Below are 22306 nucleotides of genomic sequence, written 5' to 3' on the forward strand. Positions count from 1 at the left end.
GCTTTTCTTGCAAAAAAAAAAAGACTTCAATGAAAAAAAAAAAAAAAAAAAAAAAAAAGCCCCAAAAAACTCAAACAAGAACCAAAAAACTGCAAAAAATCCCAATAAAAACCAACAAACAAAAAAAACCCCAAAACAAAACAGAAAGTGGTATTAGCTAACCTGAAATAGCGATTTTAAAGCAATATCCCAGAATAGAGAAGAGTTGCTTTCATCATGATATAACCTATAGAAATTGTACCTGAAAACACAGAAAGATTTCATGCCCTGGAATACTTTTTGCATCTCATTTCCATGAAGTGTCACATCCAAGGCCATCTGCCTTCATCTTCTTGGGTGTAATACACTGTCCTAAAGGTAAAAAAAAAAAAACATTTAAAAATGCCCTAGTGTTTCTCTAGGCTTTTGCGTCCTTGTGGCAGAGCTGTAGCTGGCCGTGAGGTGTTTTTACCACAAGCCACTGCCACAGCTCCGGGCAGCCCTTTATCGCTTTTTGTGCAATGTGGGGATCCTGTGGGGATTAAACACAGCCAGGGGGGAATAAATACACCCAGGGGGGATCAAACACACCCAGGGGAGGGATAAACACACCCAGGGGGGAATAAAGACCCAGCTCAGCTCCCCCAGCCCTGCTCCCTCACCCTCTGCAAGCCGCCGGACTCGCTCCAGCTCCTCACAGCCTTCTCCAAATCCAGGGGGAATCGCTGTGGGGCTCAGCTGGGGCGGAATGTGCACAACCCCAACCCCACAAACCCGGCACCATTCAACCCCAACTCCGTACATCCGGCACCATTCGACACCGACCCCACAAGCCCGGCACTATTCAACACCGACCCCACAAGCCCGGCAGGATTTCGGGGCCGGATTTTCCGCCTCAACCGCGGCCGGCCCGGGCTCCACTCCCCGCCCCGCTCCGCCCTCAGCTCCCGGGGCCGCCCCTTCTCGCCCGGGGGAGCGGGGCCGGGGTAAGGAGCGAGGTTCTGAGGGCCGCAGGGGGAAAAAGCCGCGCTTAGAGCCCATCCATGAGGGCTGAGAGCAGCGAGGGAAGGGCAGAGCAGCTCCTGGAGCCGTGAGGGGCGGGCACGGCCCTGGCTGGGGGAGCTGCCGGGCACGGAGCCGCTGCAGGGCTGGAGCCGGGCTGGGAGAGCTGAGGGAGAGAATCCAGGGAGAGCCCAGAGCCCTGCCCGGTCCTGAAGGGGCTCCAGAAGAGCTGCAGAGGGACTGGGGACAAGGATGGAGGGACAGGACACAGGGAATGGCTCCCACTGTCAGAGGGCAGGGATGGATGGAATATTGGGAATTGGGAATTGTTCCCTGGCAGGGTGGGCAGGCCCTGGCACAGGGTGCCCAGAGCAGCTGTGGCTGCCCCTGGATCCCTGGCAGTGCCCAAGGCCAGGCTGGACATTGGAGCTGGAGCAGCCTGGGATGGTGGAAGGTTTTTTCCCACTATCTCATTTAACCATCCTCTCTTTCCATTTCAGCTCATTCCCCCTTGTTTTGACGCTACCTGGTGTTGTAAATAGTCTTACCTTTTCTTTCCTGTAAGTTCCTTTAAGATACTAGAAAGGGGAAAATTTGGGGTTTTTTTAATGAAGAATTTAATCCAAGCATTACTGTAATCCACCACAGATTTGCAAAGAATGCCGCTCATATTTCACAGCTATTGTTCAGTGCTAGTTGGTTCTGTACATTTCCCCTGTGGATCTGAGCGTGTGCTGCTCTAATCCATGCTTTGGCTTGGTCACGACTGAGTTGTGATTTTACCCACCTGTTGTGGTGGTTAAATCTGGTGTGATGTGGCTGTAACATCCCAAAGTACCTCCCATGTTGCGGTGAGTAATCCTGTGAAACTGACCGTGTTTTTGTTTTTATTTGCAGTGCTGTCCCATGGCAGCTGCCTCAGCAGAGAGCTCCAGGAGCCATGGGAAGGGGCTGGAGTGGAGCCAGAGTCACAGCAGCTCTGCCTTGGACTATTCAGGAGACACCTTTGAGTCCTTCAGCGAGGAGGAGGAGAGTGAAGCACCTGGATCCTGGTGTTCCACAGAGGATGTGGAGGGGGCAGCTGTCTCAGAGGCTTTGGGAAGCTCAGCATCACTGGCAGGGCAAAGTGCTGCAGGTATGCAGAGCTCTCCCTGCTTGAGGCCTGCCTTCCACAGCTCCTGTCAGTGCACTGGGGACTCAAATCAGTAAAAATAAACATGTGAAAACTGCATGCAGTGTCCTTGCTGTGCAGAGTGCCCACCAGATCCATGCTTCAGGCAGCTCCATGGGAAGGACTTGGCCATGGAAATCCTTCCTTTGTAACCTTGTGATGCTGAAATTCTGTTGGCACATTAAAAAACAGTTCTCCAAGCTACTTTTTACCATGAATGAAAAGTAGCTGGGCCATAAAACAATTTTTCCATGGGATAGCTCCATGATTTAAAATACTGAAGAGGGCTGGGTAGGACCTCAAAGCTGCAGCAGAGGAAGGATAAAGCAGGAGCTGAAATCTGTGGCCTCATCTGTGTATTGCTGTGGCTCAGGGTCTCTCCTCCCTAGCAGGGAGAACTGGCACATTCAAGTGGAGGATTATTTGCCTCCCACTTTGCTTTCCTCACAATGTGTGTTCAAAGTTGCCTTTTTTTCCTTGCAGAGGAGGAGTCTGAAGCAGTGGATCCTGCAGCTGTGGAAAGAGCTGCCATAGGAAAATGGATTGATGCCATGGGAAAGTGGATTGATGTGAAAAATAAAGACACTGGGATTAGGCCAGACAAATCTGCCATCACAACTCCTGCTGGTGAGTTGGGTAACTTCAGCAGAGCCTGTAATTGTTTCTTTTGGAAGGAGATGTAAACTTGACTTAAATTTTATACACAGGCTATTAAATCAAGCCAGCTAATTAGCCTGGCTTAATTAGCCAAGTAATTAAGTGCAAAGTTTCTCTTTTATGCTTTCTTGGAGTGCAGCCTTGTCTCCCATATCACACATGGCTTTGATGCTGCCCCTATGTAGTGACATTATCCTGGTGGTGCATTACCACAAAATTCAAAAATGTCCCCATGTTTGACATTTAATTGTTTAATTTAATTCAGGTTTTTTCTCTCCAGCTGTAGAGGAGATTTGGGCATTTTCCCCTCCAAAATAAACATGACTTCAGAATTTATTGTGTGACACAGGTTTTCCCCCTTGTTAACCAACAGTATTGATAATTGAATTATTTGTTTGCCCTGTTCTAGTTCCTTTCCCAAGCTGAGGGAGGCAGTAGGGCTCCAATTTTGGCAGGAACAATGGAGCAGCTTTACCCAAATAATGATGGAGTGCAGGGAGGAGGAGAAGGGAAAGGAGGAAGGAAGGATCCATTTCCATGTACCAGTTATGCAAGGAACTGTGAGAGCAGATGGTGGGATGCAAGCCCTGCTAAAGTCTGTCAAGAAGTGGGTCAGAGATGCTATTTTTAATTAAGAAAAAAGAGCAAAAAAGCTGTAACTGAGCAAAAAATAATGGGAGCAGACGGGGAACCTTCCTCAATCTCCATGTTGATGGGAGGTGAGCACACTTGGAGTTTTGTAGGTCACTGTGGGACAGGGATCCTCCTGCCTGGGCCCTTCATGGTGTGGGATTTGTGCTCCAGCATCCTCAGAGCACCCATCTGCCCTAAGGAAGCAGCACCTGCCAGGCTGGTGAGAGCAGAGCTCCTTCCCCAGTGTCAGTGCTGGGGCTCCTGACTCATCTCCTGCATTGCTCTGCAGTCAGGGCAGTGTGGAGCAGCTCATCCTGGGCTGCTCCTACAGGAGAATCTTCCCAAAATACACCAGAGCCCTGTGACTGATTCCTGGAGACAGGGAATGGGACCTGGTGGGCTCAGAGGCACTGAGGGGAGGATGAGCCACAGCTGAAGGCTGGGGATGATTTCCCTTGGAAGTTGCACTCACTCAGAGGATTTTATTCATAGAATCCCTGGCAGATCCCTGCAGTTCCTCACCAGGGAATTTGTGCCTTTGGCTGGTGGGTGCTGAGGGCAGGGGAGTCAGAGAGAGCACTGAGGCTGGAGCAGCAAATCCTGCTCCGTGATCTTGAGGTGAAGGATGCAGAGCTGGCTCGTCCTTGCTGCTCCTGTCACTTGTCCCCGTGGCAGCCTCAGGGACTTTGGTGCTTCCAATGATCCATATGAGCAGCACAAAATATGGTTTCTGCTTTTCTTTGATGCAAACACAGTACCCAGCCAGGCTATCCCCAAATCAATCATAATATTCTACATTTTTTAATTAATACCACAAAATAGCCACAGCAACTCTTCTGATATCTATAAATGCTTCTCTTGGACTTAATCCTTCAGCACATGGTATCCCCCAACTCTTGTATTGTTTTAGCAGCTTGGAGATGTTTTTTTAGTGCAGCAGATGAGCTCACCTGGAAGTGGATTGCTGCACAGTGAGTCCCCTCAGAACACTCAGCTCAGTGAATCACTGAGCACACAGGGTGCTCTGAATTGGGGTTTGTTTTGTTGCCTCAAGACTTTCCTTCTCATCTTACTGCTAATAGGGTTAAATGTGATGGGGGAGCAAAAGGTTCTGCTTTGCCTGTAGGAACACTCTGGAATGTCTTTTTTATTTTTCATGGTTTTCTTTGTGGGCTGAAAGAAGGAAAACACGCTGGCCTCAGGTGAAGTGAGGAATTTTCATCAGAGTTCTTTGTCCCTGCACCCCAGTGTGGAAGCACGAGCTGTTATTAGGCAAATGCATCACAACATGAGTGTAAATCCTCAGTTCCACAGAGATTGCTCCATGTTAGTCATCTTTAAAATGTACTCAGGAAAAGGCAATTCTTCAGCTTGGCTGTGTCTGAGAATTCAGGTGGGGCTCTCTAACCCCATGGCTGGTGCTGTGCTCACCAGCTGCCTCTCCATCAAATGCTTTGCCTGTTTATTTTTCTGCCCTGCTCCTATAATTGATCCCTGGAGGGTGAGGATGCCCTGGCACAGTTGCCCAGAGGAGCTGGAGCTGCCCCATCCCTGGCAGTGCCCAAGGCTGGGTTGGATGGAGCTTGGAGCACCTGGGACAGTGGGATGAGTCCCAGTGTGGCACTGGATGGGCTTTAAGGTCCTTCCAACCCAGGTTGCTGTGTGACTCTGGGATGATTCACTGTGCTGGAGGAGTTTTACTCATTTGAAATTCCTGTTTGTGATGAACAGCCTGACATTTCAACCTGTTTCTCTGCCCTGTGGTACCTGCAGGGGTCTTTCTCGTGTTCTCTGCAGGTCAGGCTGTCAGCATGTTCATCTGAACTGTAAAATCAATCTAGGGCATTATGAAGATGCAATCTGGAGCTGCAGAGGTAAAACCTTACTGCAGAGCAGTTATTGATTATTGCTTTTCACAGTTATCTCTTTTTACTTTCTTTAAAATAGAGTACTGGGAAGGAATAAAAACAACAAAATGCCTGCCATTTTCCCTGTTAAATCAAAGTTAAACATCAAAGGAAAAGGAAACTCATAAATATTTTCTTCTTTTCCTCCCTCCTGGTGGATTTTACAGAAAGAGTGGTCAAATACTGGAATGATCTACCAAGGGAGGTGGTAGAGTCACCATCCCTTGAAGAGTTTAAAAAAAGACTGGATGTGGCACTTGGTGCCATGATCTAGTTGAGGTGTTAGAACATGGGTTGGACTCAATGATCTTAAAGGTCTCTTCCAGCCTTGAATTTCTGTGATTCTGTGATTTCAAATGCTACACTTAAGGCTGGAGTTAAAACCTACATAGGTCACTGAAAAAACCTACAAAGGCCACACAGGTCACTGAGTTCCCTCAGCAGGGTTTGGGGTGCACACATGAGGGTTAGCTGGTCTCTCCTGGGCTGCTTCCTGCACTTTGTGAAGCTTTTCTGCCTAAACATTCCACGCTTTGTGACCTTCCTGGGTGAGATGGGGCTGGGGTTGAGCTGTGCTGCTGTCACTTGGGCTGCTTTTGTCCCCTGCTCTGCCTTACTGAGAGGAAACACTGGATTTGGAGTAACAAACATGAGAAAATGTCCTTGTGGAGCAGCCATGGGCACTGGCAGGGATTCTGTGCACTGCCCTTAGATCTCCACCCCAGCTGGAGAAGGAGCATTGCAGCAGGTCTGGATCACACATGGAAAACAGGGAATCTACATGGAATAAACCCAACCCAAAGCAGGAGCTGAGATCCCCTGGGCAGGTGAACCTCCCACGCCTGGGGGAGATCTGAGTGTGCAAATACTTCAGTTAAAAGACACACTTTCCTCATCTTTTTTTGAGTTTCTTTCAGAAAAATTCTAGTCCTTGATCCCTAATTTAAATTCTTTCTGAACATCCTGTTAAGCATGAGTTAATGTGGAGGAATAACTCCAGCACTGAGTCGTGCAGTGAGGTTTAAAAATTGCTGTTCCCTTTGCCAGTGTTTCTTCTGAAGTCTGGAGGTGCAGATGAGCAGATGGGTGGGTGTGTGGCAGCACAGGATTTATGCATTATTAGAAACCAATTCTTAATAAAATTGCACTTGTGGATGTCAGAAGAACCTTAAGTGAGTTATTCAGGCTGGTATTAAACTGTCACTAAATGCTCAGTGGACCTGATGTGTTTTACTTCTCCCTCTGAGTACTCAAATGCTTTTGTTCTGGGTTTTTTCCCCCCTCACAATGGTAACTTTTTAATCTTTTTATTCATTCTGTGTTCAGCATAAATGAACCTGCCAGGAATGTTTTATTAGTGAGATTAAACCCAATAGTGGCACATGATTTCCACTTTTTTACACAATTCTTGTAAGGAAAATCACCTGATGACTGAAATGGAGGTTTCCACTCAGATATTTCTGATGCTCCCTCAGAATTTTTTTAAAATTAAATTTCATTTTAAGGTGTTGCTAATTCTCACTTATATGTCTATAAATTGTCTTTCCTTTTAATCATTTTGAAACATCATCTTCTTAGGAGGAGTAAATAGCTTTGTGATGCTCAATTCTGAACTTAAACATATTTTCCATGTTGTCCACAGAACCACAAAATTCCTGTTTTAGTTTTAATTATGGATTGCCTTATCCTTTAGAAACACTGGATTTCTAAGGAGATGCTCAGTTTCTTTGCACAATTCCACAACTGTGTCCTGTGCACTCAGGACTAAATAAATCCCAGGGAGTTTGGGGGAAGTTTTATATTCCAGTTTTTCAGTATTTTGAAGATTTGTGTTGTGGCACTGGAATGCCAAGTCTGGAAATTGAATTTAATCCTGAAAAGAGAAAATGTGGAGGGGTTGTTCAAATGATACAACCCAAGCTCCCAGCAGGAATTTGGGTGTGAATCCTTGGGGTTAAACACTTTGGAGTCACCACCTGCCTGATTTTGGGGGAAATTTGCCCATGGAAACCTGGAGAGCCCCATCCTGAGCTGCTGGCCATGAAATACTGCCCTGCTTGTGCTCTGAGCCTCTGGAAAATCTCCCCAAAAGCCCTGAATGAAGTTGTAAATCCATCCTAACCCGCCCAGCTGAAGTCTAATCTCTGTTTTATTTATTTTTATGTGCCACTGGGAAGGATAAGGGAAGATGAAAGAGGGAATGATGTTTTTGAAATAAGATCTTCTAAAGAATTTAGGAAATGATTGTTGAAGCTTTAGATAAGAGGTGTTTTCTAATTGCATTTCCTCCAAAAAAAAAATTGCCTTTCTGTAGTTTGTGGAATTTATTGGAGGTGTTTCCAGAGTGCCTTCAGTGGACACTGCCTCTAATTTTTCTTACAAATTGCTCCTTAGAGTTATTGATGAGATCTCTCTTGATATATTAATTCATTTGGGTTTAGCAAGTTGCAGTTTCAGGTGGTGAGGTGCTAAATCTGTATTATTGACAGCCAGTTTATTTAATGTCATAGTGTTTAACTGCTTGCTTTGCTAATCTATTTATCCTGTGCCATTAACCTTTTGTCTTTTTATTTCCTCCCATCTTTGGAGCATCTTTTAGAGCCATTTATTGTGCAGGTTCCTACAGCTCCCATCCCCATTTGTGTTTAAATTCTGATTTTGGAGCCTCTTTTAGGGTGTTTTATTATGCAAGTTCCTGCAGCTCCCATCCCCATTTGTGTTTAAATTCTGATTTTGGAGCCTCTTTTAGGGTGTTTTATTATGCAAGTTCCTGCAGCTCCCATCCCCATTTGTGTTTAAATTCTGATTTTTGAGTCATTTATTGTTACTGGTTACTGCAACTGCCATCCCCATTTGTGTAAATTCTGATTTTTGAGCAAATTATTGTAAAAGCTCCTACAGCTCCCATCCAGATTTGTGTTTAAAATTCTGATTTTAGAGCCAATTATTGTGCAGGTCTCTACAGCTTCAATCCACATCTGTGTTTAAATTCTGATTTTGGAGCCTGTTTTAGAGCCATTTATTGTGGAAGTTCATACAGCTCCCATCCACATTTCTGTTTAAATTCTGATTTTAGAACCATTTATTGTGCAGATTCCTATAGCTGCCATCCCATTTCTGTTTAGATTCTGATTTTGGAGCCATTTATTGTGCAGGTTCCTAGAGCTCCCATCCACATTTATGTTTAAATTCTGATCTTGGAGCCTGTTTTAGGGCCAGTTATTATGCAAGTTCCTACAGCTCCCATCCACATTTTGTTTAAATTCTAATCTTTGAACCATTTATTGTGCAGGTTCTTAGAGCTGCCATCCACATTGTGTTTAAATTCTGATTTTGGAGTCTGTTTTAGAGCTATTTATTGTGCAAATTCCTACACCTGCCATGCACATTTGTGTTTAAAATTCTGATTTTAGAGCCAATTACTGTGCAAGTTCCTACAGCTGCCATCCACATTTGTGTAAATTCTGATTTTTGAGCTATTTATTGTGCAGGTTCCTACAGCTGCCATCCACATTTGTGTAAATTCTGATTTTTGAGCCATTTATTGTGCAGGTTCCTACAGCTCCCATCCACATTTGTGTTTAAACTCTGATTTTAGAGCCAATTATTGTGCAGGTTCCTACAGCTCCCATCCACATTTGTGATTAAATTCTGATTTTGGAGCCTATTTTAGGGCCTTTTATTGTGCAAGTTGCTACAGCTCTCATCCACATTTGTGTTTAAATTCTGATTTTGGAGCCTGTTTTAGAGCTATTTATTGTGCAAGTTCCTACACCTCTCATGCACATTTGTGTTTAAACATCTGATTTTAGAGCCATTTATTGTTCAAGCTCCTACAGCTGCCATCCCATCCAGATTTGTGTTTAAATTCTGATTTTAGAGCCATTTATTGTGCAGATTCCTATAGCTCTCATCTCCATTTGTGTAAATTCTGATTTTGGAGCCATTTATTGTGCAAATTCTTACAGCTCCCATCTCCATTTGTGTTTAAATTCTGATTTTGGAGCCTGTCTTAAAGCCATTTATTATGCAGGTTCATACAGCTCCCATGCACATTTGTGTTTAGAATTCTGATTTTAGAGCCATTTATTGTGCAAGTTCCTACAGCTCCCATCCAGATTTGTGTTTAAATTCTGATTTTAGGGCCATTTATTGTACAGGTTCCTACAGATTCCCTCACATTTGTGTTTAAATTCTGATTTTGGAGCCTGTTTAGGGCCTTTAATTATGCAAGTTCCTATAGTTCCCATCTACATTTGTGTTTAAAATTCTGATTTTGGAGCCAATTATTGTGCAGGTTCCTAGAGCTCCCATCCACATTTGTGCTTTAATTCTGATTTTGGAGCCTCTTTTAGAGCCATTGGTTGTGCAAGTTTGTACAGCTCCCACCTCCATTTGTGTTTAAATTCTGATTTTAGAGCCAACTCTTTTGCAGGTTCCTACAGCTGCTGTCCATTTGTGTTTAAATTCTGATTTTTGAGTCATTTATTGTGCAGGTTCCCACAGCTGCCATCCCATTTCTGTTTAAATTCTGATTTTAGAGCCATTTATTGTGCAGGTTTCTGCAGCTCCCATCCACACTTGTGTTTAAATTCAGATTTTTAAGCCATTTATTGTGCAAGTTCCTACAGCTCCCAACCCCATTTGTGTTTAAATTGTGATTTTGGAGCCTGTTTTAGGGCCATTTATTCTGCAGGTTCCAACAGCTCCTATCCACATTTATGTTTAAATTCTGATTTTGGAGCCTTTTTTAGGGCCTTTTATTGTGCAGGTTGCTACAGCTCCCATGCACATTTGTGTTTAAATTCTGATTTTAGAATTTTAGAGCCATTTATTGTGGAAGTTCATATAGCTCCCATCCACATTTGTGTTTAAATTCTGATTTTAGAACCATTTATTGTGCAGGTTCCTACAGCTGCCATCTCATTTGTGTTTAAATTCTGATTTTGGAGCCTGTTTTAGAGACAGTTATTGTGCAGGTTCCTGCAGCTGCCATCCATATTTGTGTTTAAATTCTTATTTTGGAGCCATTTATTGTGCAAATTCTTACAGCTCCCATCCCCATTTGTGTTTAAATTCTGATTTTGGAGCCTGTTTAGGGCCTTTAATTATGCAAGTTCCTATAGCTCCCATGTACATTTGTGTTTAAAATTCTGATTTTGGAGCCAATTATTGTGCAGGTTCCTACAGATTCTATCCCCACTTGTGTAAATTCTTCTTTTAGAGCCATTTACTGTGCAGATTCCCACAGCTGCCATCCCGTTTGTGTTTAGCTGTGCTCTGTGTTGCTGCAGGCAGGGTTTGGCTCTCCTTTGTGGGATCTCAGCACCTCAGGACTGATGTGCAGAGTGACCGAGACCACCCTTGGGGGGCTCAGGAGTCCTGGGATGTTGCCAGAAGTGTCTGGTGGCTGGACTTTGATCCTGCACAGGAGACAACACCTGTATGAGGATGGGAGGATTTCACTGGGTGAATGGTGAAGGGATAAGTTAATTAGAGTGTGAAACACAGGGTTTAGGATTTCTGTTGATGCCGAATTTTGCCCCAAAAGGCGAGAATAACTGCTTAAGAGACTCAGCCTAAGTCAGATAAGCAGGAGGTATTTTATTGCGACGCGTCGGAGAAATCACAAAATGGATTTCTGAGTTTCCCGTAACAATGGCAGGCCTTTTATACAGTTTTGGATATAAATTACATCAGATCATATACATAATCATATCTTTGCATGAATATTCATATGGGGCGTGGTGTAGGCGGAGCGTGGGCGGGGACATCTCTTTTGAGGATCATCTTGGTGGTCGTTCCGGTTGCCTTCATCATGGGCTGGGGTCTCCTGATGAGTCTTCCTCTTTAAACTTTTGAACTTCTTTCCTAATTTGGTCAATTCCTGGTGTACTTGGCTTGGTCCCTATGGCTTGGCAGAGTTCTTAGGGTCAGTTTGACATTGTTGGCTCTGAACATGCTTAGCCCATCAGTTCCCCTATTCCTATCTCTCTTTCCTGTCATTGTGTTTCATACTTTAGCTGATTTATTGCTTTATGTGTTTCCTAATGCTATGCTTTCTTCAAATGCCTCACATTCTATGTTTTAACTCATTATTTCTTGAAGGCTATCTGTTTTGGGGCTTCACTGTACAGGGGGGTTTAGAGAAGTAAGATGGAGGAATTGGGGCGTGTCCTGTCCTTCTTTTTCTTCTTGGCCTCCATCTTCTGTGGTGATGGTGGCACTTTGGGATTGGTTATTACTAAAAGTGCACTGGTCAATAAGGGTAAAAGGTATTGGGGGAAATTGATAAATATTGTATACGTAATTTTGAGTATAAAGATAGGTGACCGCCCCGGGGGCTCTCAGTGTGCTCATGGCTGGCTGCTGAGCAGACCTCTGTTGGGCTGAGAGAAAATCTTTTAGATAAATAACTAATAAACACTGAAGACCGAGAAAAAACCTGAAGCCTCTTCTCGTCCTTTGGAGCGCGGGCTGCCCAAGGGCATCCCTGAGCCTTTCCAGGCCATAAAAACAGCTGAGAAACCGACACTCCTTGGCCCACAGGAGCTCACACACATGCAGGGCAGCCATCCCTCTGTCCCTGGCACAGCCACTGATGCCTTTCCCTGTTGCTTCCAGGAGTTTCTGGGTTCTCCCAGGCAGAGCTGGGAGCTCTGAGCCGTTTCTGCAGCAGCAGGATCAGCAGCATGCAGCAGCAGCAGGCACACAGGGGCAGGAGGCTGCACTGGGGAGCCCCAGCAAGGCAGACTGAGCCACGACAGTCCTGTGCTGTTCCTGCCCAGCTGATGAACAGGATCCTGCTGGAAAACACCAGGGAGGCTCTGAAACAGGTACTGGGGGGGACAAAGGGAGATTTCCCCTAAATTCTGGAGAACCACTGCAGAAAAAAGCCATAATTACAGGATCAAGGCAGGCAGACCTTACTGATGCCAGGCTCAGGCCTCTGGAAGAGGTTTTGGGTTGACAGCCCAAGATTTAATCTTCTCATTTCTCAGACATTGTCACAGACACATTTAATGAAAAATCCTTTCCTTAGGATTTTTCCTCCTGAGAAGCTGGGAGGCCTCAGGAACAAAATGCAAACATTGATTATCTGCTGCTGTGGGATGCAACAGGTGCATCTGGGATTGGCTCATGTGGGTGTTTCTAATTAATGGCCAATCACTCTCTGTCCCAGCCACAAGCTTTTGTTATCATTCTTTCTTTTTCTATTCTTAGCCAGCCTTCTGATGAAATCCTTTCTTCTATTCTTTTAGTATGGTTGTAATATAATATATATAATAAAATAATAAATCAGCCTTCTGAAACATGGAGTCAGATCCTCATCTCTTCCCTCACCCTCAGACCCCTGTGAACACGGTCACAATACATCACTTTAGATGCTAGCAAATAATCATCATAAACTATTGTCTGCTGATAAAATCCTGATTTGTGTGATTGAGCAAGGCTGAGGTCATAATTTATTTTACAAGAAGCCCTGGACCAGCTAGAGGAAAAAGCCTTTTTCTCTGATTGTGTTTGCCCCTATTATTTATCAAATTATTCTGCATATTATTTGTTGTGAAGTCTTTGGGACTCCAGGATTAGAAGAATTCCAAAAACAAAACCTGCCTGTGTTCCCAGCTTTCTCAGGTATTAGATAATATTGATAAAAACTGTTCCAATAAAATCTTGCTGACCTCAGCCTCTGTCTCATCTTTACCCTATGCAAATCTCTTCTTTTTTTGTCACCAGCCCAGTGGTTTGTTCCCACCACAGGATGGGTTTTATGTCCAGCTCCTCCCCTCAGCCCTGCATCTAAAAACAGCACTTTAAAGTCAGTTCTGATGTGATAATTATTTCAGCCTTCCTGTCTTTTAAAACAATTTTGACATTTCAGCCATCTGCTTTTAAAATTTCTGTTAATGTTAACCTACCTTGCAAATTTAGTGGAATTTTTTATTTTATCTTTCTTTGTCTTCCATTGTGGGAATACATTCCCTGAGAAAAGTGACTTCATCTGCTTGGTTCTGTTGTAGTTCCCCACAACATTTTTGTCCAGAGAAATTCAGGGAAGAGGAGACAGAGGCCTGGGATGGGACTTCCTTGGGCTGATTCCTCTGTCTTTGTAGCAATTGAATGTGTTTATGGAGCCAGATGGAATCTGAGTCAATTAGATCAGATAAAACCATTGATATTTCATAAAAGCACAAACCCTGGGATTTGTGTAATGCTGTTAAATAAGCTTAAGATTTCATGGTGGATAACCTGACCCAGGAATCACTGAGCAGCACTGATTATCTCACAGACAGAGCTGCAGAGTCTGGGCTGGATCCTGGCTCAGAGCTGCATGTTTGAACTAATGGCTCCAGAGTTTATTTGCCTCTTAATTTATTTATAAAATGTATAAATATAATTTATAATCATAACCCCTCTGGTTGCTGCTTAAAGCCTTGCACACAGCCAGCATAGGAGCAGTTATAGATGATGGAATTGTGACTCTGAATTATTTTACCACTGCCTAAAAAGCCAATTTTTGTCTTTAGTGTATTTTTTTTAGATTGTTCTTAAAGTTGCCAGGCCAGACATTGCTCATGGCATCAAAGTTTCCTCTTCCAGGTGACAGAAGCTGAAATCCATGAGGTTTCAACCTGTCCTGGCTGCCAGCAGAAGGAAGCAGAGCTGGCCAAGATTGCCTTTCTCAGGCAAAAAAAGACTCTGCTGGAAGGTGCTTTAATCCAAGAGAAATTGGAAGAACAGTTTTACTCCAGGGTAAGCAAATATTGTTGAAAAAAATTTATGCTACATTTTATAGGTGCTGTAATGAAAGAATCTGTAATTCAGATTCTTCCTGATTTATGGCAGTGAGATCAGTGCAAACCAAAATAGAATTTGGGTCCATTTCATTAATAAAGTGCTTGGGACCAACATTCTCCTCAAGTCATTGGAGTTACTGATTTGTGGAAGCTGAAGGTCTTTCCCAGGCTGTCCTGGAATGGGTTTGGGTCCCTTTTGATTGTGCCTCCCCAGTTTGTTTTCTGTCCAAGCTGAAATGGCAAATTAAATGATGTGATAGGGGGTGACTGCCCCTACTGGGCTTCCTTGCTCACCCTTTGGGAATCTTGCATTAGGACACTGCAATGTGAGATGGAGGCTGAGGTTTTTCTGGAATACTGGGATTTTTTTCTGGGATACTCTGAGATTTCTGCTTGCAATTCCTGTCTCTGTGCCAGTGTCCCAGAGATGGAAGCTTTGTTGGTAGGAATTGCCTCTGGAGCAGCTGGGGGAGCAGTGAAATGTGCAGAATTCCCTGGGCCTCCCGTGGCTGCTCTTCAGGAGGATCCTTGTAGCCATGGTATTTTCTGAAAAATCCTTTCCTTAGGATTTTTCCCTCTGAGAAGCTGGGAGGCCTCAGGAACAAAATGCAAACATTGATTATCTGCTGCTGTGGAATGCAACAGGAGCATCTGGGATTGGTCTCATGTGGTTGTTTCTAATTAATGGCCAATCACAGTCAGCTGGCTTGGACTGTCTGGTCAGTCACAAACCTCTGTTATCATTCCATTCTCTGCTTTCTTAGCCAGCCTTCTGATGAAATCCTTTCTTCTGTTCTTTTAGTATAGTTTTCATATAATATATATGATAAAACAATAAATCAGCCTTCTAAACATGGAGTCAGATCCTCATCTCCTCCCTCATCCTCAGACCCCTGTGAACACCGTCACAGATCCTCCTGAAGGAAGAGCTCTTCTCTCCCTCCTTGGGAGGGGGAGCCTGAAGGGAGGAGCCTTCCTGCAACTCCCAGCTCTCTTCTCATGTTGAGCAACCTGGGAGTTTGTGCTGTACCACACATTCCCTTCTTCCCTAGTGTAATTCCAGTTTCCAGCATTTTGACTCTTCCTCACTCCCTACCTAAGATTTGAGAACTTCAGCCTCAGGTGAGGCTTCACTTTTTCCCATTTTTCCCCCATGCAAGGCCAGCTGCTTTTCCCTGTCCCTCCTCAGGGAAGAAGTCTGCTTTTTGGGCCAGAGTTTTTAATCAGAATCCTTTCAAACCCACCAGAGTGTGTGGATGAGTGCTGCCCCTCTGGCTGGGCTTGAGGGGCTGGGTGTGTGCTGCAGGCCATGAGAAATGGCAGGGATACAATCCTGAATAATCCCATGTTTGCTTTCTGTTTCAGGACATGCTCACACTTCTAGGAGAAGCACTCAGAAGCTTTCCCAAACCTTCAGAGGATCCCAGGGATTTGTGGCAAAGGCTGAAGGGTCAGGAGTGGAAAGACTGAATGGACCATAACTCCAGTGGGTGAAGAACTGGGAGAGCCTCCTGTGGGCAGTCAGCTCCAGAATTCCACTGATTTTGGATCTGAGCTGCTGTGGCAGTGATGGATTGGGTGCTGCTTTAATATTCCTGCAGGTAGAACCAGATCTGCCTGCCTGGGGTGTGAGTCACCCTCTCCTCAATGCAAATGTTGCAGCATATTGTAATCCATCTCCATGGGTTTCTCAAATTCCAGAAGCCAGCAGTTTCCATTATTAATCTGGCAAGGCAGAAGAATTGTTTTTTGGGGGATTGCTGTGGGATTGCAGAGCAGCTCCCAGCTGCCTCCATCCATAAGGAAAATAAATGATTCTGTTTGCCAGGGCAGGGAGGTGTAATTACTGCATCTCAGCTCAGGCTTTGCCCACTGCCTCATGGTAAATTGAAAGTGAGAGCCCCAGGTGGAAGACAAAAAGCAAAGTTAACTATAAAAAGCAGTAAAATGAAATGAAGTATTTATAGAAGGGAATTAATGAGGTTGCAACAGAAATTAATCAGCAGGACTGGGGTGCCAATGGGATGAGAAATGATAATAAATTAATCATGGAATCTATATAGGATAGAGAAAAACAAGCAACAGATGAAAACTGGGAGAGAAATTGCAAGAAAATACTTTGGAATTTGTTGTAGTTTTTCAAGATTAGGAAGTCACTGTTGTTCAAAGACTGGATCTGGGGTTCAGTACACATCCAAATAAAATGGAATTGTGCTGGGAATCTTTGGGTTAGACAGTGAAATCATCCTCACTGTGGCCTCCAAAGCCTGGTACTGCTCTCTGGGCACCTCTGCAGCCCTTTGTGACCAAAGCTGAGAGCAGGGGCTCAGCCATGGCCTGACTCTCCTCAGCCTCCCATATCCTGACTTCTCTGCATTCCCATCTCTGTGAAAACCCTGGAGGGATATCCCTATCTGTGAACCCACACTGCATTTTTGTGCCAAAGCAGATGGAATCAAATCCCCCTGTTGCATTTTCTTCCCCCATTTTGGGACCAGAGCCCTCACTGCTGCCTTAAGGGGGGGTTTGTATTTCATGGGGTTGTTTCCCTCCTCTGCTCTGGGTTGTTTATCAGAGTCCTTGAGAGCTGTTTAGCCTCTTGTTCTCCCTTCCCACAAACCATGGAAAACCTGGAGGGAAATGCTGGGATATAAACAGAAGTGTTAGCAAAGTTCTGCCTTCTGCTGCTTAAAAATCTGCTCAGAGTGCTTTCCCTGGGAGTGGATCCTGAGTAGGTGAAGCCCAGGTGGGAGCCCAGCCCAGCCCTGAGCTCCTCAGTGCTGCTTGTCCTTGCAAACAGCTTCAATGGTCCATCAGAAATACTGCCCCAACAGCATCCCCTTTGGAATTGTCCTGCAGGGCACTTGGATAATGAATAAACTCTGCTTGTTCCTTCCTGTTGCTCTGGGATCCTTGGAAATGTTTAAACCCTTAAATCTCCTGCTTTCCAATCTCCTCCTGGGTGCCCCACCTCTGTTCCTTGTTTTGCTCTGCACTCCCTGGTTCTCTGAGCCTCTGGAAGTCTCTGCACACACTGGGAGAGGCACCCAGAATTTCAGGTGGGGCCTTGGAAGGGCTGCCAGGTGTACAGGGGGTGATCAGGAACTGAATCCTTGGAAACTGTCGTTTTGTAGCACAGATTTCAGCCCTTGCAGACCCACAAAGAGTGACTGCCATGCACATGTTGATATTTCTGTTTTCAGAACACTGAACCTTTCTGGAGCTACTGAAATTCCTTTGCAGCTGCTGTCAGCCTTTCTGTAAATCTGAGCTGTGAGTTATCTGGGTTATGTGTCTGACAGTGTTTGTCTGTGGAGCTCACACACAGTGCCTGCACAGCTCCTGTTTGTTTGCATAAATGTTACAAACAGAACTCAGGTAACTCCTCAGCAAAATCAAAGCAGATTTTGCTGATGGCTGTTGGATGCATTTTCCTGCTGCTCACTACAGTTGTTTCATTCTTTTATCAGCAGTGACTCTGAGATCTGAGTGTTTTCTTTATGCCAATGGAATGAATGATCTGATCTCCTAAATAATTTATTTTCTAATCCTGCACTTTTTGAGGCTGGAGATCCAAAACTCTGCCATGTGGGAAAGAGGGTGGGTGACGTATCCTCCTTTTTCCCCTTCCAGGAGCTCCTCCCTCCAGCAGGAGATTTTTCTTTTGATCCAAAGAAACCTCAAAACTCTGGTCAAGGAATATTGGCTCATCTGCTGCCTGGTTTGTGCTTGCTGGGGCATGAAAGGAGCAGGGTGGCTCAAGAGGGATTCCTTGGGAAAAGCAGCTGTGGCTGTGAAACAAATCAATCTGCCTCTTCAAAGTGCTCTGCAGCTTTGCCTTTGTGGCTTTCATGGCACCCAGAGCCTGGATGATTTCATCTTCTGGGTGATTGCTGATGTGGTGGGCTTCATTGCTCTGTGCTCACATTTCTCCCATCTCAGTTGTTTCATGCTCTGTGTGTGCTGATATCCACTTTTGGGGTGTTGGATTTTATAACTGATCCTTTGGAGAAACTTGCATTCCTCACATTATCATTAAAATCAGTTTCCCATGGACTGCAGCACTGTAACTTTCCCTTTCATTTGCTCTAGCTTTATAAAAACCACCCTGCACTCCAGGCTCCCTCATTCCTTGTCCCCTTTCCAGCCATCTCTCCTGCTCTGGGAATTTGTATCTCTAGAAAAACTTCCAGCTCAGTCCCAGCAGCTCTGAGTGGGAGTGAGGTTTTAGTGGCATTCACTCCCTGGATCTGAGCTGGCAACAAAGCTGAACATTCCCAAATTACCTGTTCTGGTGGAAGGTGGCCCTGCCCTTGGCAGGGGTGGCACTGGAGGAGCTTTAAGGTCCCTTCCAACCCAAACCATCCCACAATTCTGGGATATTTAAAGTTGGATTTCCTCAGTAGAGGAAATTCTTTGTGGTCCCAGTGGTTCAGTGTAGGATCAGAGAAGAGTTTGAGTTGGAAGAGACCTCCCAAAGGCCACCTTACACCTCCCACTATTCCAGGGTGATCTGACCTGGATTTGGACATTTTCAGGGGTCCAGGGGCAGCCACAGCTTCTCTGGGAATTTTATTACAGGGCCTGCCCATCCTCAGTGTAAAAACCTTCTTGTATCTGGTCTAAAGGAGCCCTCCTGCAGGTAAACCCACCCTCCCTTGCCCTCAGGGCCTGCTCAGAGCTGTGCCCCACCTTTCCTGTGACCCCCTTCAGGTACAGGAACGTTCCTGGAGCCTTCCCTTCTCCAGCTGAACACTCCCAAAGCTCAGCTTTTCCTCATGGGAGAGGGGCTCCAGCCCTCAGAGCACCTTTGTGGCCTCTTTCCATTAATCCTGGACATTTCCCTGAAGTTCCAGGAATATCTGCAATGCTCCAGGCTCCCCTGGGGTCCCTCAGTGCCTCCTCAGAAATTCCCCTCACAGGGTTGGGGTGTGGTGAGACTTGGGTGGTTTTTTAATTCTATTTTTTACCACAGCTAATTTGATGAGGTTCCAAGAAAAGGAGCTGAACTCATTTATTCATGTTGGGAACTTGACAGAAGTTCTCATCTGCTGGCACCAAGGACAAGGGCACCCAGCTCTCAGTGACCCCTGAGCTGAGAGCACTTCAAACCATCCACACATCCTCCAGCAAGGGCTGCAGTGCTCCCAGCTCTGCATTCTTCAAGCATTTTCCAATCTCCTTGCATTCCTCAAGCTGTAATTTTATTACCACTGGATGTGATTTTCAGAGAGTGACTTTTGATTGTGCCCCTGAGGGAGGCACTGGGAGTGTGCAGATCAGCCCTGTCTGCCCCAGGGCTGCTTTCCTGCCTGCTCTGCCTTCAAATGATGGCAAACCAGATATTAATCCTAGCCACTGATATTAATCCTACCCACTGATATTAATCCTACCCACTGATATTAATCCTATCCACTGATATTAATCCTATCCACTGATATTAATCCTACCCACAGATATTAATCCTATCCACTGATATTAATCCTACCCACTGATATTAATCCTATCAACACCACATTTGCATTGGTTTCATGCAACTCTTTGTCCATTTCTTTTTCTCCACAACTGATTTTGAAGCTCTTTGGCAGCACTGACAGCACCAGGATGTGGATGGGAGATGAGGGGGAGTGGATTCCTTCTGTCAGGGTCCTCCATTTTCCAGATTACCCAAAGAATTGATCAGGGTACTTAAAAAAAAACCAAAAAAACAAACAAACAAAAAACAAACCAAACATTTTCCAGCTTCTGGGCATGGATATTCACTGCTTATTTATTCATTTATTTATTCTGTAATAAAATAGTCCTGTTCTCACAGACTAGGCTGTATGATCCATAAATACCCTTGTAAAATAGATTTGTAGCATGTAACAGAAACCCTTAGAATATTCTGTGAAAATTCTTTTTTTGTTGTTGCTGTTGTTGATAGCACTTTCAGAACATTTACATCCTTCATCCTGACATTTTGAAATAGAACATTTTTTCCTACAGAGGTAAGTTTACAGCATCATCACAGTATTATAGCTTGTTTAAAAATACATACAGCAGAACTGGTAATTGCAAGCAAGCTGGAGACTTGAGCAGGGGGCTGGTGGCAACTTCACATGGTTCCTACTTTATAAAACAATGACATTTATTAATATTACATCCATCACTCGGTTAGAAAAGATTACTTAGATGTGCTACTCACAAGAAATCTGTCATTCCTCTGTGACATCACAGGACAGGCTATGGAGATAGAAACACTCTGTGGTATGGGTGGTTTAAAAAGGTGGTTAATTTAAAAAAGGGGTTTAGGCTGTTTTATCCCTTAGGAATTTCAGTTCCATTAACACTGGATGTCCTTAATCCACTTGGGATGCCACAAGCAGCTCTCAGCACAGCCCTGGTGTGAAGGGAGCACTGAAATGTCACTGAAATGTGGCCCAGGAGCAGCTCTGGGGGAGCAGCCTGGCTGGGAGCCTCTCACTGCAGCACCCCCAGCACAGCTCAGCCCCCCTGGCTACCCCAAATCTGCCTCTTCACCTTCCAGGGGCTCTGTGAAAGACTGAGAGCAACAGAGTGAAATTTGGGATATTTGAAATACTTAAAATACTGGAAATTGTGGAAAAAATGTACAGAAAATTCTGGTTAAGGTTGGAATGGAGCTAAAAACTCACCCCATTCCAGCCCTGCCATGGCAGGGACACCTCCCACTGTCCCAGGGTGCTCCAGCCTGGCCTTGGGCACTGCCAGGGATCCAGGGGCAGCCACAGCTGCTCTGGGCACCTGTGCCAGGGCCTGCCCACCCTGCCAGGCACTGCCAGTTTGCCCAGCAAGGATTAAAATGACAGAAGAGATTAAAAATACATCATTGCATTGATTTTACTTTGCACAAATGAGACTAAATGTATAAATATATATATATATATAAGTATAATAAAGCTGTAGGAAATCTCCAAACTGCTAACAACTCTTAGAAATGAGATAAAACAAGGATGTGTTTGCTTGGAAATCCCAAATTTGCAGTTCTCTCATTATTTTCATTTTCAGGTAATTCAAGAGTCCTTCATGGTGGATCCTGCTTTTCTCGTTTTATGAAACAAGTTCAGGTGTGCTTTGGCAAATGCTCTTTTCTTGGTCTCTCTGATACTCCTCTTGTGCTTTCTGCAGTCTTCTCCCTCTGAGTTTCCACTTGTGGAAGCAGTAGGTGACGAGGGACGTCATGACCAGGGAGAAGAGGATGACCAGCACCACGATGAGGGCGATGGTGGACGAGAGGGAGCCCTGCAGCTGCTCGCTCTCTGTGTCCCCGGTGGAGTTCACGGCAGCAAAGTTCTCATACTCTGCTGGGGCCACCAGGGCAGCTCCAGGAGCCTCCCTCAGCTTGGGCCTCATTGGGACTCGGGAGTGTTCTCAGGATCCTGGAGAAGCAGATTTAGGAGTGCCCTGTCACATCCAGGAGCCACCTCTGGGTGCTGCAGGCATGGGGGACACTCAGCAGTGGAGAGCAGGAGCTGCAGCCTCCAGCACAGGTCAGCTTTATCCCAGGTGGGTCACTTTTATCCCAGCTTTATCCCAGGTGGGTCAGCTCTAGCCCAACTTTATATCCCAGCTTTCTCCCTGATTTGGGTCAAGAATGTGCTGCTTTCTTCATCAGCTCAGCCAGCTGCCAGTTTGGGAATCCTTGTTTTCTGCAAGAGATAATTGGAGAAAATCCAATCAGTTTTCCGCTGAGGCAGAGCTTGTCCTGGGGCTGAAAGCAAACCAAGTGCTGCAACAAGTGTAACTTTCTATCAGAGGAATTGTTTCAGTGGAAGATTTTTTTTCTTTCCCAAAATGTTCCCAGAAGAGAGGGAAATCAAAGGCCTGTTTTGTACGTTACCCACAGTAACAAAATCAGCTGCAAATGGGAGTTCTGACATTAATGAAGGGGTTTCATTTCCCCTCTTCTATGTATCTGCTCTTGGACTGGGCTGGAATTTGGGGTTAAATCCTCTGGAGTTTTAGTTATAGTGGGATTGAGGAGGTTTCCTCACTGATGGCAAATCTGGGATCAGGAGAAAGGTCCTGGGTGAAAAACCACCCGGATTAGTGGAGATGTGAGCTCCCCTACAGGCACTGAGCTGTAAACTGAATTTAACCCCCCCCTCCCTTCCACAGTTCTGCTGGAATTTCAG

General features: G+C 45.0%; 1 protein-coding gene across 2 annotated transcripts; it reads left to right on the forward strand.

Moving 5' to 3' along the window:
* Positions 1-940: 940 nt before the first annotated feature.
* Positions 941-18144, forward strand: C12H8orf48 (chromosome 12 C8orf48 homolog). 2 transcript variants are annotated; one of them, XM_058032708.1, is made up of 6 exons: positions 941-965; positions 1879-2116; positions 2636-2779; positions 11974-12185; positions 13954-14106; positions 15516-18144. In XM_058032708.1, the coding sequence occupies exons 2-6, from the start codon at positions 1888-1890 to the stop codon at positions 15618-15620; spliced, it is 843 nt and encodes a 280-aa protein (XP_057888691.1). In that variant the 5' UTR covers positions 941-965; positions 1879-1887; the 3' UTR covers positions 15621-18144. The 2 variants fall into 2 exon arrangements, with proteins under 2 accessions (XP_057888691.1, XP_057888690.1); XM_058032707.1 differs by lacking the exon at positions 941-965 and adding an exon at positions 1481-1541.
* The last annotated feature ends 4162 nt before the right edge of the window (positions 18145-22306 follow it).

This window comes from Melospiza georgiana, chromosome 12 (genome assembly GCF_028018845.1).
Source record: "Melospiza georgiana isolate bMelGeo1 chromosome 12, bMelGeo1.pri, whole genome shotgun sequence".
Taxonomy (NCBI): domain Eukaryota; kingdom Metazoa; phylum Chordata; class Aves; order Passeriformes; family Passerellidae; genus Melospiza; species Melospiza georgiana.

Bases quoted from the DNA above. Each gene is read 5' to 3' on its own strand.
- C12H8orf48 (XM_058032708.1), top strand. From the start codon at position 1,888: ATGGCAGCTGCCTCAGCAGAGAGCTCCAGGAGCCATGGGAAGGGGCTG. The intron at 2,117-2,635 runs GTATGCAGAGCT...TTTTCCTTGCAG, and splicing joins GGCAGGGCAAAGTGCTGCAG to AGGAGGAGTCTGAAGCAGTG. The intron at 14,107-15,515 runs GTAAGCAAATAT...TTTCTGTTTCAG, and splicing joins AAGAACAGTTTTACTCCAGG to GACATGCTCACACTTCTAGG.